We start from the raw sequence: 13,867 nt of genomic DNA on the forward strand, positions 1-13,867 counted from the left end.
AATGTGTTTCTATCCCGAGTGGTGGTAAGGCATATGTTCCTAAAGAATCAGATGTTTGTTAAATCACCCTTTTTGTATTGCCAGTTTTACATGCAGTGGGTAGATTATATTCAAAATACTTACATGCAAGAAATCTGCGTATTCCACAGTTTTTCTTCAGTGCCTATTATCCAGGATTCTATTGAATCAAAGCAGAACAAAAATCCAGATTTGTTGCCAAAATAGTATTCTTTTCAATCAACATTTTCTTGTTCTCCCAATCCTTTAGTCAATAGTTAAAAGACGGAAACAACGTCCATAGTTGGAAGTTTTATGCATGATTTTAAAGATGTACCACTGTTAGAATCTCATTTCAAGCCAGTAAAATCTTAAACTTGTAAAAATTCAACCACAGTGTGATTACCAATTCAAAGATCACTTGTATAACCAGTATATCCCTTACCACTTAAATCCCTGTATGATTCAGTTTGGGGAAAACTGAAAAATCAAACTAAAACATCAAATGACATGCAAGCTATGGTACAAAAGTGAAATTCAGCAATATTTATCATATTTAAATTGCTGCCTCTAGCCTTTATTGGTTAAAATGTCAAGGGACATTTATTTTCTAAACACTTGTGAAAAAGCAGATGGAATGCAAAATAATGTCTTTATCTAGATTTTCTTAAGCTTTTTAGAGTGTAAGGTATTTTCATGGTGTTGAAGAGGAGAATAGGCTTCCAGAAATTGCAGCTTATCTTTTTATGCAATTAAATATTATAACCATTCTCTCAGGGAAAATAGCACTTGGAATAATATTTGCTCTAATCTGTAGCATTACCTACTTCAATCTGTGAGAAATCCGGTCAAGAAATGTGAACTCCCCTTGTTAATTTTCGTAAGTATAACCCTTCAAAGCAAAATGTGTGAAAGGCTAATGAAGGATCAGGCCAGTAAAGTGTTTAAAAATCAAAGGCAATGCACTTAATAAAAAGACTATTTATGTTTAAAAAAATGTTCTTTCACCGATTCATCACATTATCTTGAAGCAATTTTAGAAGTGTTTAAAAAAAGTATAAAAACTCAATCATTAGTATTCTAAACAGCAGATTGGTCGGGGATCTCACTAAGATGCCTGCATAGCCCTAAGAAAGTGTGAAATTTTGCATTTAATTTCTGTTTTTCTGTTCCTTTCTGCAGAATAACAGTTTCTGCTATGTGTTTCATGGATTTCAGTAGGTTTCCTCTGGATACTCAGAACTGTTCTCTACAACTGGAAAGCTGTAAGTTTACTTAGTAGCTGTTCTTCCCATGTGCATTCTTACCAGCACTCCATCCTGTTCATAATGCCCTTTTTATTTATTTTGATGTGTGACCTGAACCCTTCAACCTGTCCATACTAAACTGTGGCCAGTTTGGGATCTTTTCAAAACTCAGTGAGCTTTGGGAAGATAGAAAAATCATGATGCATCCTGCTTTGTTTTGACTGAGTTGATATTCCAAGGCCTAAATCTAAAAATGTTTCATGTATTAAAAATCATGTGTTTTTTTCTGAGGAAAAAAGTTCAAGTTAAAGGTAAAATAAGATGTCAGTATTTGACTTCATGGAAAAATGAAAATTAGTGCTTGTGTTACTGTGAAATGTCTGCCTTCTCACTACTGACTCAGTTGTCTGTAGTAAGTAGAGCTGGACAACAAAAAGTAATTCTGTTTTGCAGAGCCTTTTTATATCTCAAAATGTACTTTTACTTGGATCATGAATAAAGCTGGAATGCTGGTTTGTTGTTAAACAACAAACCTGTGCCCTGTGACCCTGAGCATGCCCATGTCCCCCATCTGTCAGGTAAGCTGCTGGCAGGGCACAGGACTGAGCTTCACTTGGAAAAAGATGGAATACCATAGAATCATAGAATGGGTTGGGTTGGAAGGGACCTTAAAGACCATCTAGTCCCAACCCCCCTGCCACGGGCAGGGACACCTTCCCCCAGCCCAGGTTGCTCCCAGCCCCGTCCAGCCTGGCCTTGAACCCTTCCAGGGAGGGGGCACCCACAGCTGCTCTGGGCACCCTGTGCCGGTGCCTCACCACTCTCACAGGAAAGAATTTCCTCCTTATATCTAATCTAAATCTTCCCTCTTTCAGTTTAATACCATTACCCCTCGTCCTATCACTACACCCCCTGACAAAGAGTCCCTCCCCACCTTCCCTGCAGCCCCCTTTAAGCACTGGCAGGCCGCTGTAAGGTCTCCCTGGAGCCTTCTCTTCTCCAGGCTGAACAGCCCCAGCTCTCTCAGCCTGGCCTCACAGGGGAGGTGCTCCAGCCCCCTGAGCATCTTCGTGGCCTCCTCTGGACCTGCTCGAGCAGGTCCATGTCCTTCTTATGTTGGGGGCCCCAGAGCAAAATATGGTCTTTGCAATTTTTTCCATGTCAACTAACTGGCAAATGGATTGAAAAAAAATGTTTCTTTAGGGTTTTCCCAAATTGTTTGAACAGTCTTCTATCCCTAAGAAAGGAAAACAGAAGCATTATTCCAGCAGAAGAGGTGATTTAGTTTTTACTTTCTCTTAGATGCATACAATGAAGATGATTTGATGTTATACTGGAAACATGGAAACAAGTCCCTGAACACAGATGAGCACATCTCCCTATCCCAGTTTTTCATCGAAGAATTCAGTGCTTCCAGTGGACTAGCTTTTTACAGCAGTACTGGTATAGTACTTGTCATTAGAAGAGAGAAGCACAGGACACAATAATGCAGAATGTCTTTCACATTCAAATTCGTTGCTGATAAATGACTGTTACTGCTGAGAGATCTCAGTCAAAATGAGAGCTGACAATCACACTGGTCTGTTGGCCTAGGTCCTTGTTTCTCTTTACATTACCCATTTAGCACTTTGTTGATATTAAAAGAAAGTGTCATAATAATATTTGTAACTTAATATCTGACAATAAGAACCTGAAAAAAATGCACAACAATGAAATATATGCTGTTGTGAGCTCTTGCAAAGTTGTGGCAATTCTCTGAAAGTCACTGGAGTATTGGGTTTACAGGAAACTTTGTGTCCTGGTTATATAGAAAAGCTTGAAAATGCAAACCCTAAAGGGTCAAGTACTAGAAAGCACGCAAGGGGAACCCCAGTGTGTTTTATTGTCTAAAACCTTCTCATCTTTGGAGCCGTAAAATGTCATTAAAAGTCTAATAACTATAAGATTTCCACATGAGAGCATTTATAACCTATTGAGGCCTAATTCATGGTTGCTTAATGTTCCATGTTTATATGTAAAGTTGCAAAAAAAAAAAATACTAATCCTTTTATGTCAGTGCTATATTGTTTAAATACAGGTATCTGCCCCAGACAGGTTTTTATTTCTCCCTCTAGATCTTGAACTACACTTTCTAGCAAACTGCACATGGCTTTAGGAGTTTATTATAGTCTTGATTTCATACAAGGTGGGTTTTATTTTCTTTGTATTTGTACATGCAATTCTAAATTTTGAAATACTTATCTATGTAAGTAGTCTAACCACACATTTTTAACCAGATAAAATAGCATGCTTGCTACTGTACTTTCCAGTCTGAGTCAATTCATTTCAGTGTGGACATTGCCCTTTATACTGAGGCAGATTAATACAATATAAACTATTCCATCTAATATGATGAAATGCATAATACTTTGGAAAAAAGCCTTTAAGACATATAGGAAAGCTGCAAATAGATTTATTTACTGTATTTTATCTAGAGGATAGCTTCTTTTTGCATTTAAAAAAGAGCCATTCAAGTTTGCAGTGGCTGATATTGAATGAAGAAATTCCAGTTTAAATTCTGATCCACCCTAAGCAGTGAGGAATTCACAGCTTGATCAGGTTCTTCATCCATATCTCTTGCTCGTGTATGAGCTAAGAACAGAGCTCCAGTTTTCAAGAGTCACTGTCATGTGAGAAGAGGGTGAGTGATACCTTACTATCATAACTGTGCCTTGCTGAGAGCTATGTCAACTTTGTCCTTGTTGCAAGAAGGAGACTGGGATGTTTTCCGCCAAAACTGCTATCACTGTGTGTTGAATCTGAGTTCCAGGAACTCAGCTGGCTTCTTTCTGCCTTGCTATTTTCATCAAAAAACACTTATACGAATAAATACGACCTTGTGCACAATAGTGCAACCTCATACCACCTCCCTGTACCCAGGCCTTTGCAACACCTTCACAGCACCTTTGACTTTTCAAAGTGTAACTGCTTAACACTTACATGCAGATGCTTTGATGATGAGCTTATTCAGCAGGGTAAAGGTGAAAGGAAAGCCTTTTTTTAAGTTGCAAGGACCACTGGGAAGTACCGGAATAATGCGTGTACCATATCTGTTAATTAGAACACTGCTCTTTGTAGATATATACTTTTATTTGGCTTTAAGGTTTTGCTTCAGTCAGGAGGTTTCACTTTCTCTTGTTCTTTTATTTTGCTTCATGTTGGAAAAAAATGATTACACACAGACCTTGCCCCCCAAAGTGAGTAATAGTGGGGAACAATCAGCACAGCTCTAATGGGAGCCATCTTCCCCTGAAGAATCGGGCAAAAAATGGACAAAAATGCTGCTCACAAAGCAGCCTTCTGCATTTTAGGTTCTGCATATCCTTTCTTGTGAATCTTAGTGAACTACACATGTGTAGCATTTAGGCTTTTGGAGTCACCTGGTCTCCACAAGAGCAATAATTTCAATCCATGTTTGAGACAATCATTTTTAAAACCAAAAACTCTCCACAACTGAAAACACATAGCGGGTGTTTAATATTAGATGGGGTTATTGTTGAGATGTTATTTTTTAACAAGTCGCTCTTTGTGATGGCATGACTGCTTCAACACAGGCTCACTGATGTCCCTATTTGTACTGGACAGGCAGATGCTGTGCAGCCAGCCACTTCTGTCTTTTCACCTCATTATAAACTGATTTCCCTACCATCGCATAAGGTATAGCACACATGCTGTGCTGCACAGACAGAGTATGCCCCAAAACTCACTAGATGGCACCCTTTCCTCTAAAGTCAACCCTGGCAGGCAAGCTGGTCTAACCTTACGAAAAGATGTGCTGCTTGTTGCTGGGTATTTGTAGCGTGAGAGAAGGCAGGCTACTTTTTGGAGGAGGCAAGGTGTTGGCCTCACTGTCCTAGCTGAACTGGACAATTATATTCTGTCTGTATTCTCCCAGAAATTTCACTTGAAGTCTATTTACTCTTTTTCAATTTCCTAACCTTAATTATAACATAGTATTTTATTTATGCATGCGTGACGCTGCACTCCCAAAGCTGCAGTGTTTTGATGAGGTATGGTGGACAGTTTGTAAAGCAGTACAGAAAACCAAGGTGGTGGCAATATTTCTCAGGCATTTACTATTACTGATGTGGATACACCATTCCTACTGGAGGGGGCCAGTGAACAGAGCTCACAAATAACACAGCTCTCTTCTCCCCCAACCTGTTCCTCTCTCATTTCTCAATAGGTTGGTACAATCGACTTTTTATAAACTTTGCACTCCGGAGACATATCTTCTTTTTTGTGCTACAATCCTATTTCCCAGCCATGCTGATGGTGATGCTGTCATGGGTTTCATTTTGGATTGACAGAAGAGCTGTTCCTGCCAGGGTATCTTTAGGTAAACCTTTAATGTATATTCTTTTTGGAAGTATAGAATGGATAGGGGAGAGGTTTTCAAGTTACTTTAGCTTCTTATTTGCACAGGACATGAGCAAGTATATCAGGTAATTGCCTGTTGTCACTACCACCAACTCCTTTAGTCAACACCTACATTTGGAAATGGGTTGTTTGTTCAGACTGACTTTGCTATATTAGAAAACAGCTCATATACCACAGAAGGAAAAAAGGATGATTTTACAGATTTCTATATGTAGAATTTTGCTTCATTCCTTTTTTTTTTTTTTTTTTTATCTGCAAAGACCGGGTTTTTCCTCCCCTCTTCTCAGCAAAGTAACAGGCAGTAACAGGTAGTCAGATCCCTCCCCAAATCCATGGTTCATGAGAGATACTTAATAGTCATAGCACAATCTATCTAAAAGCTTTGCATCTCTGCTTTCTCTCTAGAAAAAATTTGCTATTTTACTACCAGCTTGGAACCATTTTTCTGATTTGTTCTATCTAGCAAAGCCTGTCTTTGTTAGGCACCTTGAAAATGTTTGCTTTGGCACCTTAACAGTGCAAGGTACATAGGCTTTTGGGGAAGCCGAAGAGTAAGTTGGGCATCTTTCTGCTCTCACGGTTTTAGTTCTGAACACCACAGCTCAGGAAAAAAAGACTAATCACAGTGGTTTTTTTATATCATTATTGTTTTTCTCAGTGATGAATCAGTTGATACTACTTCAAGACTGCCTTTGTTGGGAATTTAATGCTGATGGCCTTGGAATGAGTACATTTTTTTCAAAGATTAGCATCTCTGTGAAGATCTGATGGAAAATTAAGATATCTAATGCAAACCTAATGCATCTGAGTCCTGCAACTGTCAATTTAAGAATTAGTAAAGAAGCACCTGTTCTTTCTTCTCACTGATGGTAGTCCCAGAAGCCAAGTGTATGTTGCCATATTTCTTAGACAAGTGAAAATTTTAGCATCCTTGTTAAAGAAACAAACTTGCATGTACTGAGGGAGCCCTCAATTTTTATCTATAGCTATATCAATCTAGAAAAAATAGGACTGTAGCTACTTCATCTCCCTTTCTACTGGCACAGTCTAAAGCAATTAATACATGAGATATAAACCTATATTTTTATTCTAAAAACAAATTATGGTACCTCCTACCTACTTTTATTATTGCTTCTACCAATTCCTTTTATTTGCATTAAATTTAACTTCATATTTAAAAAGAAAGTTTTATTTCTCAGTAGGCCATTTGTAATGTTGTCAAGATAGTTTTGCTGATCATGTTCTTTAATTTATATATGGCTTTCTGCAGAAGGTTATGCATCAGGAGTTCTATGAATAACACACACTTCATTAGCATAAGCATACATAATTTATAGGCAATGTTAAAACCCAAGTTTAAAAAGCTTGGCTCCCTAGCCTAGAGTATACATATTTTAAATAAATTGATTTCCTTTTATATGTTATATTTCAGACTCCATCCTTCAACCTAAGGAACTTGCAGAGAGGGGGAGGGAAAACTCTTGTATGTTCCAGTAGACTTGAACTAGCATGAAACTGGAGAAGGGCTACACTGAGATGCAGCTGAAAGGCCATGCTATCAGCCAGTGCTGTCTCACAGATGTTACTGAGATGTCTTCACCTCCAGTGTTACTTTAATTTCTTTAAAAGCAGGGCCTGGGTTGGGTGTTGAGTGTTGGTGTTTGGTTTTTTTTTCCTGAGACAGAGCAAAACAAAATGAGATGAATAGCTGCCCGTCAGAGGAGAGATTGAAAAGATGATTCTGAGATTCTGGACACTGAAGTAAACAAAAAATATTTATTAGTTTCAATGGATAATAGCATTTTTATGCTAGAGTGTTTTTAGAGAAGCATGGAGTTATGACAGAGACATACAGGCTGATATATGTTCTCAAGAAGTACAATTTGAGAAGGGGCTAAGAGGGAAATTGATGATTCTTTAGTGATTCTCCGGGGCTAGAAAGCACGTAGTGAGCACCCTGGCTTTATGCTGCTGAATCACCAGTGTTGGGTCCCCGCTGTTTGAGCCTGGTGTGCCGCAGCTCTAACTGCATGCACTGAGCAGAGAGATGATTTACTGGTTTCAGTATTGTATGTGATAGGTCCTTCATGGTTCACTCCACTTTTCAGAGCCTGTGCAATGAAGTTAAAGGCAGTGTCAATCATACACCTTCAAAAAGCTGTGCTGTCCAAGCAATGGTGATGAGCTAAACAGAACCAGCTGGCCAGTATTATGATAACCTTCCCTTTTGCTTTGGCAGGTATAACTACAGTGCTGACAATGTCAACCATCATGACAGGAGTAAGTGCCTCAATGCCTCAAGTGTCTTACATAAAGGCTGTGGATGTGTATTTATGGATCAGCTTCCTTTTTGTCTTCCTGTCTGTCATCGAATATGCAGCAGTGAACTATCTCACCACAATTGAAGAGAGAAAGCAACTCAAAAAAAGGGGCAAGGTACAATCCTCTGTGTTCTGTTGCCTTCAGAAAGCATCACAGAAGCCGCAGAGTAATCCTGATACACCACTGTGATAACAGTACAGTAACCATCTCTGTGACTCCACTCTGTGTCTCATTTTTCTTTACTTGGCTGAAGGGAGGAAATGTACTGTCCTCTCTGAGATCTTGAAGTCTGTGCTTTCTCTGCCTTCCTTTTCTTGTACCAGAGGTTAAGGGGTACACCTCCAGGTATTTTTTTTTTCCCTTTTCCCCTCCCCAGGGGAAGGTAACCTTCATTCTGTTCTCAAATACCTATTGCTCAAAGTATTTTTCCTTTCTGAAATATACTCCAGAATGCACTCATGTAATATTCCTTCCTGTTTCCTGTGAAGCAGTCTATTTCTCCTTTTCTTGCTTCACCATTTTCAATTAGGAAGATGGGTTTAATGATGCCTTTTTGTCCCAAGACCAGATGAATGACAAGGTCATTTTTAGAAAAGTGTGCCAGAGGCAGAAACGCTCACAAATTAAACATCTGCTTTCTATGAAGCACTCACTTAAAACATTTGCTTCAAAAATATCCCACCATGTAAACTAATTTGTTGGAATATCACAAGGGGAAAGACACAAAAAGGGTGTGTATGTTGCTCACATGATTTGATATTCCCATCAAAAAGCTCCTCGTGAAAATGTTTGAACTAATTTCCCACAACTCCAGCAATGCAGACCTACAGGAGAGGCAGTGTTTGATATTTCTGTTTCAGAATCTAGGGCACATATTGCCAGCCAGAAGCTGGCAATAGTCAGACAAGTGTGTTTTATCACACATATCCCCCTACTTGCTCATGTCCTGCCCAAGGGGGGCAGGCCCTGCAAATAGCAATACTGTGAGTGAGGTAGCTCCGTTCTCCATATGCTCTCCACACAGGGAACAACACCGAAGAGAAAGGTTGATTTATTTTCTGCTTTACTTATTAATAATTTACTATAATGGTTCCTACTAGACGCAGAATAACTATTCTTTGTTGCCAGGATTCAGGAACGTATAGTATTGATGCAGTGCAAGCAATGGCTTTCGACGGCTGCTTTCATGACACGGATGTGGACATGGACCTGACTGATTTCTCAGACCGCTGTGAGGAGAATGAGACTCAGGCACATGCAGCCAGTGACTCTGATGGGGACACAACTCAAGTCAAGAGGAAGAGATCTCTGAAGGGAAACGTGGGAAGGATTATTTTACAGAACAATCATGTTATTGACACATACTCCAGGATTATATTTCCCAGTGTGTATATTGTGTTCAACTTTTTTTACTGGGGTTTGTACATATGAACAAAAACTATTATAAGGTAGACATTATTTTGTGTATGAGGGTAGTGTTGTGATTTAAAAATCATGCAACAGCAGTAGAGGAAAGGGTTAAAAGTTTCCAAAACTGACTTCTGCATCATACCAAGGCTGGTTTGCCTGTTTGGGGTTAGGGTTTTTTTTTGTTTGTTTGTTTGTTTTGTTTTGTTTTGTTTTGTTTTTCCAGTTGTATTATGCAATGGTTCATTGGGGCAATCTAATGCACGTGCTGCTACTGCAGTAGCATAGAGCAGTTTTCTCACTGAGAGACCCCTTTGTCACACAACTAAACAGACAGCAGCTCCCACTTGAGGTATTATCCAGTCTCTATCTACACTATAACCATTCCGCTTTAATCAGCCTTTCTGTTTGCTCTCCACTTGTGGTCCATTTTAGTAAGCAGCTGGCACGAATCACCTTCAAATAGCTCCTATCCTTATTTCTCTCACCGCATTTTGATTTTGCTAGGCAACTTGTACACACCTCAGCAGCCTTTGTCCTCGGATGGTAACCAGAGGGGAAGTGATTACGGCTTAGCAGTGGAGTAGGGACCAGCAGGGAGCAAAGCTGATGGGGCTCTGTACATTGTGCATCATGAAGACCTCAAGAAAAACCTTCACCCTGTCAGCTGTCCCTGACTTTCTGCAGGACATTGGGAAGGGCCTCTATCTTGGAGAAATCTTGCTCACTAGTCCCTGAGGCATTACAGGAACAATGTCCCAGAGCTGATGCACTCCTGATGCACTCCGTGCCCTACAGCCACCTCCCAGGTGGATGACTAGTGTCACCTGCACAAGCTGTGCCACTCCTGTGACACCCATACCACCTACGTGCCTCATGTAGACCTGCTGTAGTCACCTGCTTTCTGCATAACCTTTCATTTCAGAAATACAGGCTTTGAGGCAGAGATTTTTAAAAAATTTGTCAAGAAAACAGACCATGTCTTCAGCAGAATCTTGTTCTTCTGCTTTATGCTGCATACATGAGCTTGGGGTTTTGCCCCCCTCCCTCTCCTCTTGGCTTTTGAGATTGGAAAGAGAAGTGAGAAGCTACGTATGCCTGCTTGCAGCAGTGATCCCCAGCACAGCTCAAGGTGCCACACTGAGGCACACAGGCAGTAAGAGGAAGCAGCTGTGACAAAACAGAACCACATACAGGAGTCCTGCCTGTCCCAGATGAATCCTGCATGGAAATATCCTTAGGTTGAAGCGAAGGAGGTTGAATTAAGGATGTTCAGGGACACACACAAAGTTTTCACAGCTCCAGAAAAGAATCAAGATTATATTTGTGACTTTCCCAAATAAGGAGCATTTTTCACTTAAATTCCTTGGGTTTTTCCATAATTCAATGAACAAAGTCAGTTCAAAATGATAATTTTTGGAGGCAAAAAATGTCACAAGGTAGATGCTTGGTCACTGCTTGGTCAAGATTAGGAAATGGGAATAAATTTGGAAGCCTGAACCACTTTCTGGTTTATTTGATTTTTCTGCTCCAATATTGTTTGCTCATAGCTTGATGATGTCTCTTACTCTTTCAAAAAGCTGCATTTGTCAAGCTTCCAATTACAGAGCGGGAGAAGCTGGTGACACACTGCATGCCGGGTGACTGAAATCTGATGGAGCAAGTGGGTACTTTGGCAGTCAGTTCGCTGCCAAACACATGATCAGAGCTAAGACAGCTTTGACACTCTTCCAGGAAATCCTGCCATGGAAAGCAGAACTGTACCAGGAATGACAGTGCTGGGAACATAAAGCCAAAGGACACATAGGCTTTGGCAACAGCAACAGCGCACTAGACCTCAAGCTGAGCAAATGCCTAATATAGATATATAAAAAAAATTCCACGACGTCCTCATTACTGCACTGCCATTATGGAGGCATCCTGCACAGACGTTCCAGATTGCCTGAGAAGATCCCATCTAATTGCTCCAGATGTGTAATGTGTGTCCTAAACTTTTCACATGAATTCACATAATTGTTTTTGCATAATTTTTTTAAACTGCCTTACAAGAAGACATATTTGTTGTGTAGCCAACAGCAGATCCTCTGCCTCCAACAGAAAAAATATCCATGTGCTTCTTGACCCAAACTGGTTCCCTCTTCTAAATTTCTTATAGGATCTGCAGCAGCAAAAATCCCTGCAGCGCAGCACGGCCGTGCCGTGTGAAGGCTGTCCACCAAACAGGCCCGCACAGGGAAGTTTGCAGGAAAAGAGATTCCGGCCTGCTCTTACCTTCTGGGCACAATCTCTACAGGTGCCCGAAAGCTGCACTGCTTGCTTTGACAGAGGAAACTGTCAGTGACTTTGCAACTGACTGTAACGATTGGGAAAGTGTTCTCCCCAGAGAGACTACTATGTAGCAAGTTTTATTATGATAATGAAAAAGATTGCACTTAATGATGGTGAAACTTAACTGCATGCTTTTACAGGCAAGCTTATAATTTCTATCTTCTTAATTTAGTGACAGGGATGGGATCAAGCTCAATTATACTTCAAAAATCTACTGCTTGTATAAATAGTAAAAAATAATAAACAGTATTTAAATACATTTCTTGTTTAGAGTGCGCTAGAGGGCTAAAACTCACAGGACCCTCATTTGAAGCTTGTGTTGTCTCCCAGAAGTCAATTTCTCTAAACAGACCAGCATGGAAGTTTTTAAAAAAGTATTGACAAGCATTGCCCATTCCTGTTATTTGTGGCTGGTTTTGCAGCCAGTCAAGTGGCTGGGTTTTACTTCCCACAGCGTTTACTAAAAGTCAGAATATCACAGCCATTATGTAAAAACGTATTTGTTTGAGCATTCATCCTAGTGGTATTCACGCAGTTATGCTAAGAATACTTTGTGGGTTTTGGAACAGAAATAACAGCTTGTAATGGTCTCTGTGACCAGCTGAGGTTCAGGATGTGGCCTCCCTATTTTTAGCATCTGTTGCTACACCCATCTGTAGGAAGAAAACATCCTGTAAGTGTTAATGTAGGTGATGCAAACTTGTAAGTCTGGAAAACTACTTAATTCTTCAAAGGTTTATAATTCCCACAAAAGAAGTAAGCAGAATTTCAGGCCAGTGATCTGTTTTTCAGCGAGCTATGAAAATGTATACCTTTGAATATCCCAACTATTGGTGAGTGCTTACACTAAAATATTCACAATTTAATAAATTTTGCGAAGTGTCCTGAATATTGAGTGGAGTTGTGATGAACTGAGTCAGAATTGTAGAGAATGTCTTCTTTTTCGTAGAGAATGTCTTCTTTTTCTTCCAAAGTCATGGCCCAATGAAAGGAAAATGCTTTATAGAGAAACTTAAATTTTACTAATTCGTACACATTTGTACAATTAGGGCAACCTCAGGTTCACCTCTGGCAAAATCTCTCTCTGGTAACCCATCCACACGCTGATTAATCTGTATTTCATGATCAAGTGGCCACATTTGGTCAGCTGGTGACCAAAGTGGTCCAGGTGGTAAAGGAAGAAGGACTGAACAGGATGAGCAGCATTTGCCTTTTTCTCTCCTCCATCCCCTGTTCCCGTGTATTATATTTTGCCAGTTTCTCTATTCAGCACGTAGGACTTTGCTGGATGCATTCCTGAATGCAGAACCCATGGGAATCACATAACGTTTGTTCCAAAAGATCCAGCTAGTGCTAGGGAAGCAGGAGTTAGTACTGTGTGAGTAATAACCACACCGCAAGGAGGAACAGGACTGCCAAACCACCTTCTATAAAGGGAGGGATTTGAAATGGTATTTTAGATGTGAAAGGCCCTATTATTTCCCTCCATGAGCTGTTGCTAGAAGGCAGACCCCTCTCTTATCTGTCATTGAAAGGTCCTTCTAGTAACTCACTTAACCCCAGTGTAACTTTCTACTTACTTTAGCCATGCACTGTAAGGCTGCTGAGGTTTCCAAAATTCACCTTTTGCTGGTAGTTCTGCTTTGTATGCTTCAAGCTACCAGTACACAAGAAAAAAACTTGAGCAAAATCTACCTAACAATTTTTCTGATGTCTTTCAGCCAACATAAATTAAACCATTAACAGGCATCTTTATTAAAGGTAACAAAAAATACTTTTATTAGTTTTCATGTGCTCATTGAGGATTCAAAAAAATTTCTTCAAGGGAGCCTTAGAGGGGCTCTGGAACAAGATTTTGGTCCTGGAAAAAATAAAGCAGCTAAAGCCCAGACACTTTCGTGCGCGTGAAGTAACATTTTACACAAATAACCACAAGGTTGCATCTCTTAATTTAATCCATGTAATAACTTTGGTGGAGATAATGTTGTGTAAGATCGGTTTCAAAGAAAGGATATTTTTCTCTCTTGCACACACATGCTAAGTAACTTGGGCAAGCGAAGAAGGAATATTTTTTTTTGCACAGATTACGTTTTCAAGTGGTGATCACTTTAACGCTTTCTAGTTCGGCAGTGAAGACAAAAAAAAAA

General features: G+C 39.9%; 1 protein-coding gene across 3 annotated transcripts in view; it reads left to right on the forward strand.

Annotated features, from left to right (window-relative positions):
- The window catches only part of GABRR3 (gamma-aminobutyric acid type A receptor subunit rho3), a 41,252-nt gene extending 29,146 nt beyond the window's left edge, over positions 1-12,106 (forward strand). For 2 of the 3 annotated variants that reach the window (XM_032988273.2, XM_009965999.2), the window contains exons 6-11: positions 1,180-1,262; positions 2,547-2,687; positions 5,470-5,622; positions 7,903-8,099; positions 9,114-9,369; positions 11,548-12,106. In XM_032988273.2, the coding sequence (XP_032844164.1) occupies positions 1,180-1,262; positions 2,547-2,687; positions 5,470-5,622; positions 7,903-8,099; positions 9,114-9,369; positions 11,548-11,597 (880 nt within the window). In that variant the 3' untranslated portion in view covers positions 11,598-12,106. Of the gene's footprint in view, positions 1-1,179; positions 1,263-2,546; positions 2,688-5,469; positions 5,623-7,902; positions 8,100-9,113 lie in introns of all 3 variants that reach the window. The other variant, XM_032988274.2, reaches the window with a different exon arrangement.
- Positions 12,107-13,867: the final 1,761 nt, after the last annotated feature.

The sequence above is a fragment of the Tyto alba genome, unplaced genomic scaffold (assembly GCF_018691265.1).
Source record: "Tyto alba isolate M040663 unplaced genomic scaffold, T.alba_DEE_v4.0 Super-Scaffold_14, whole genome shotgun sequence".
NCBI classification, from domain to species: Eukaryota; Metazoa; Chordata; class Aves; order Strigiformes; family Tytonidae; genus Tyto; species Tyto alba.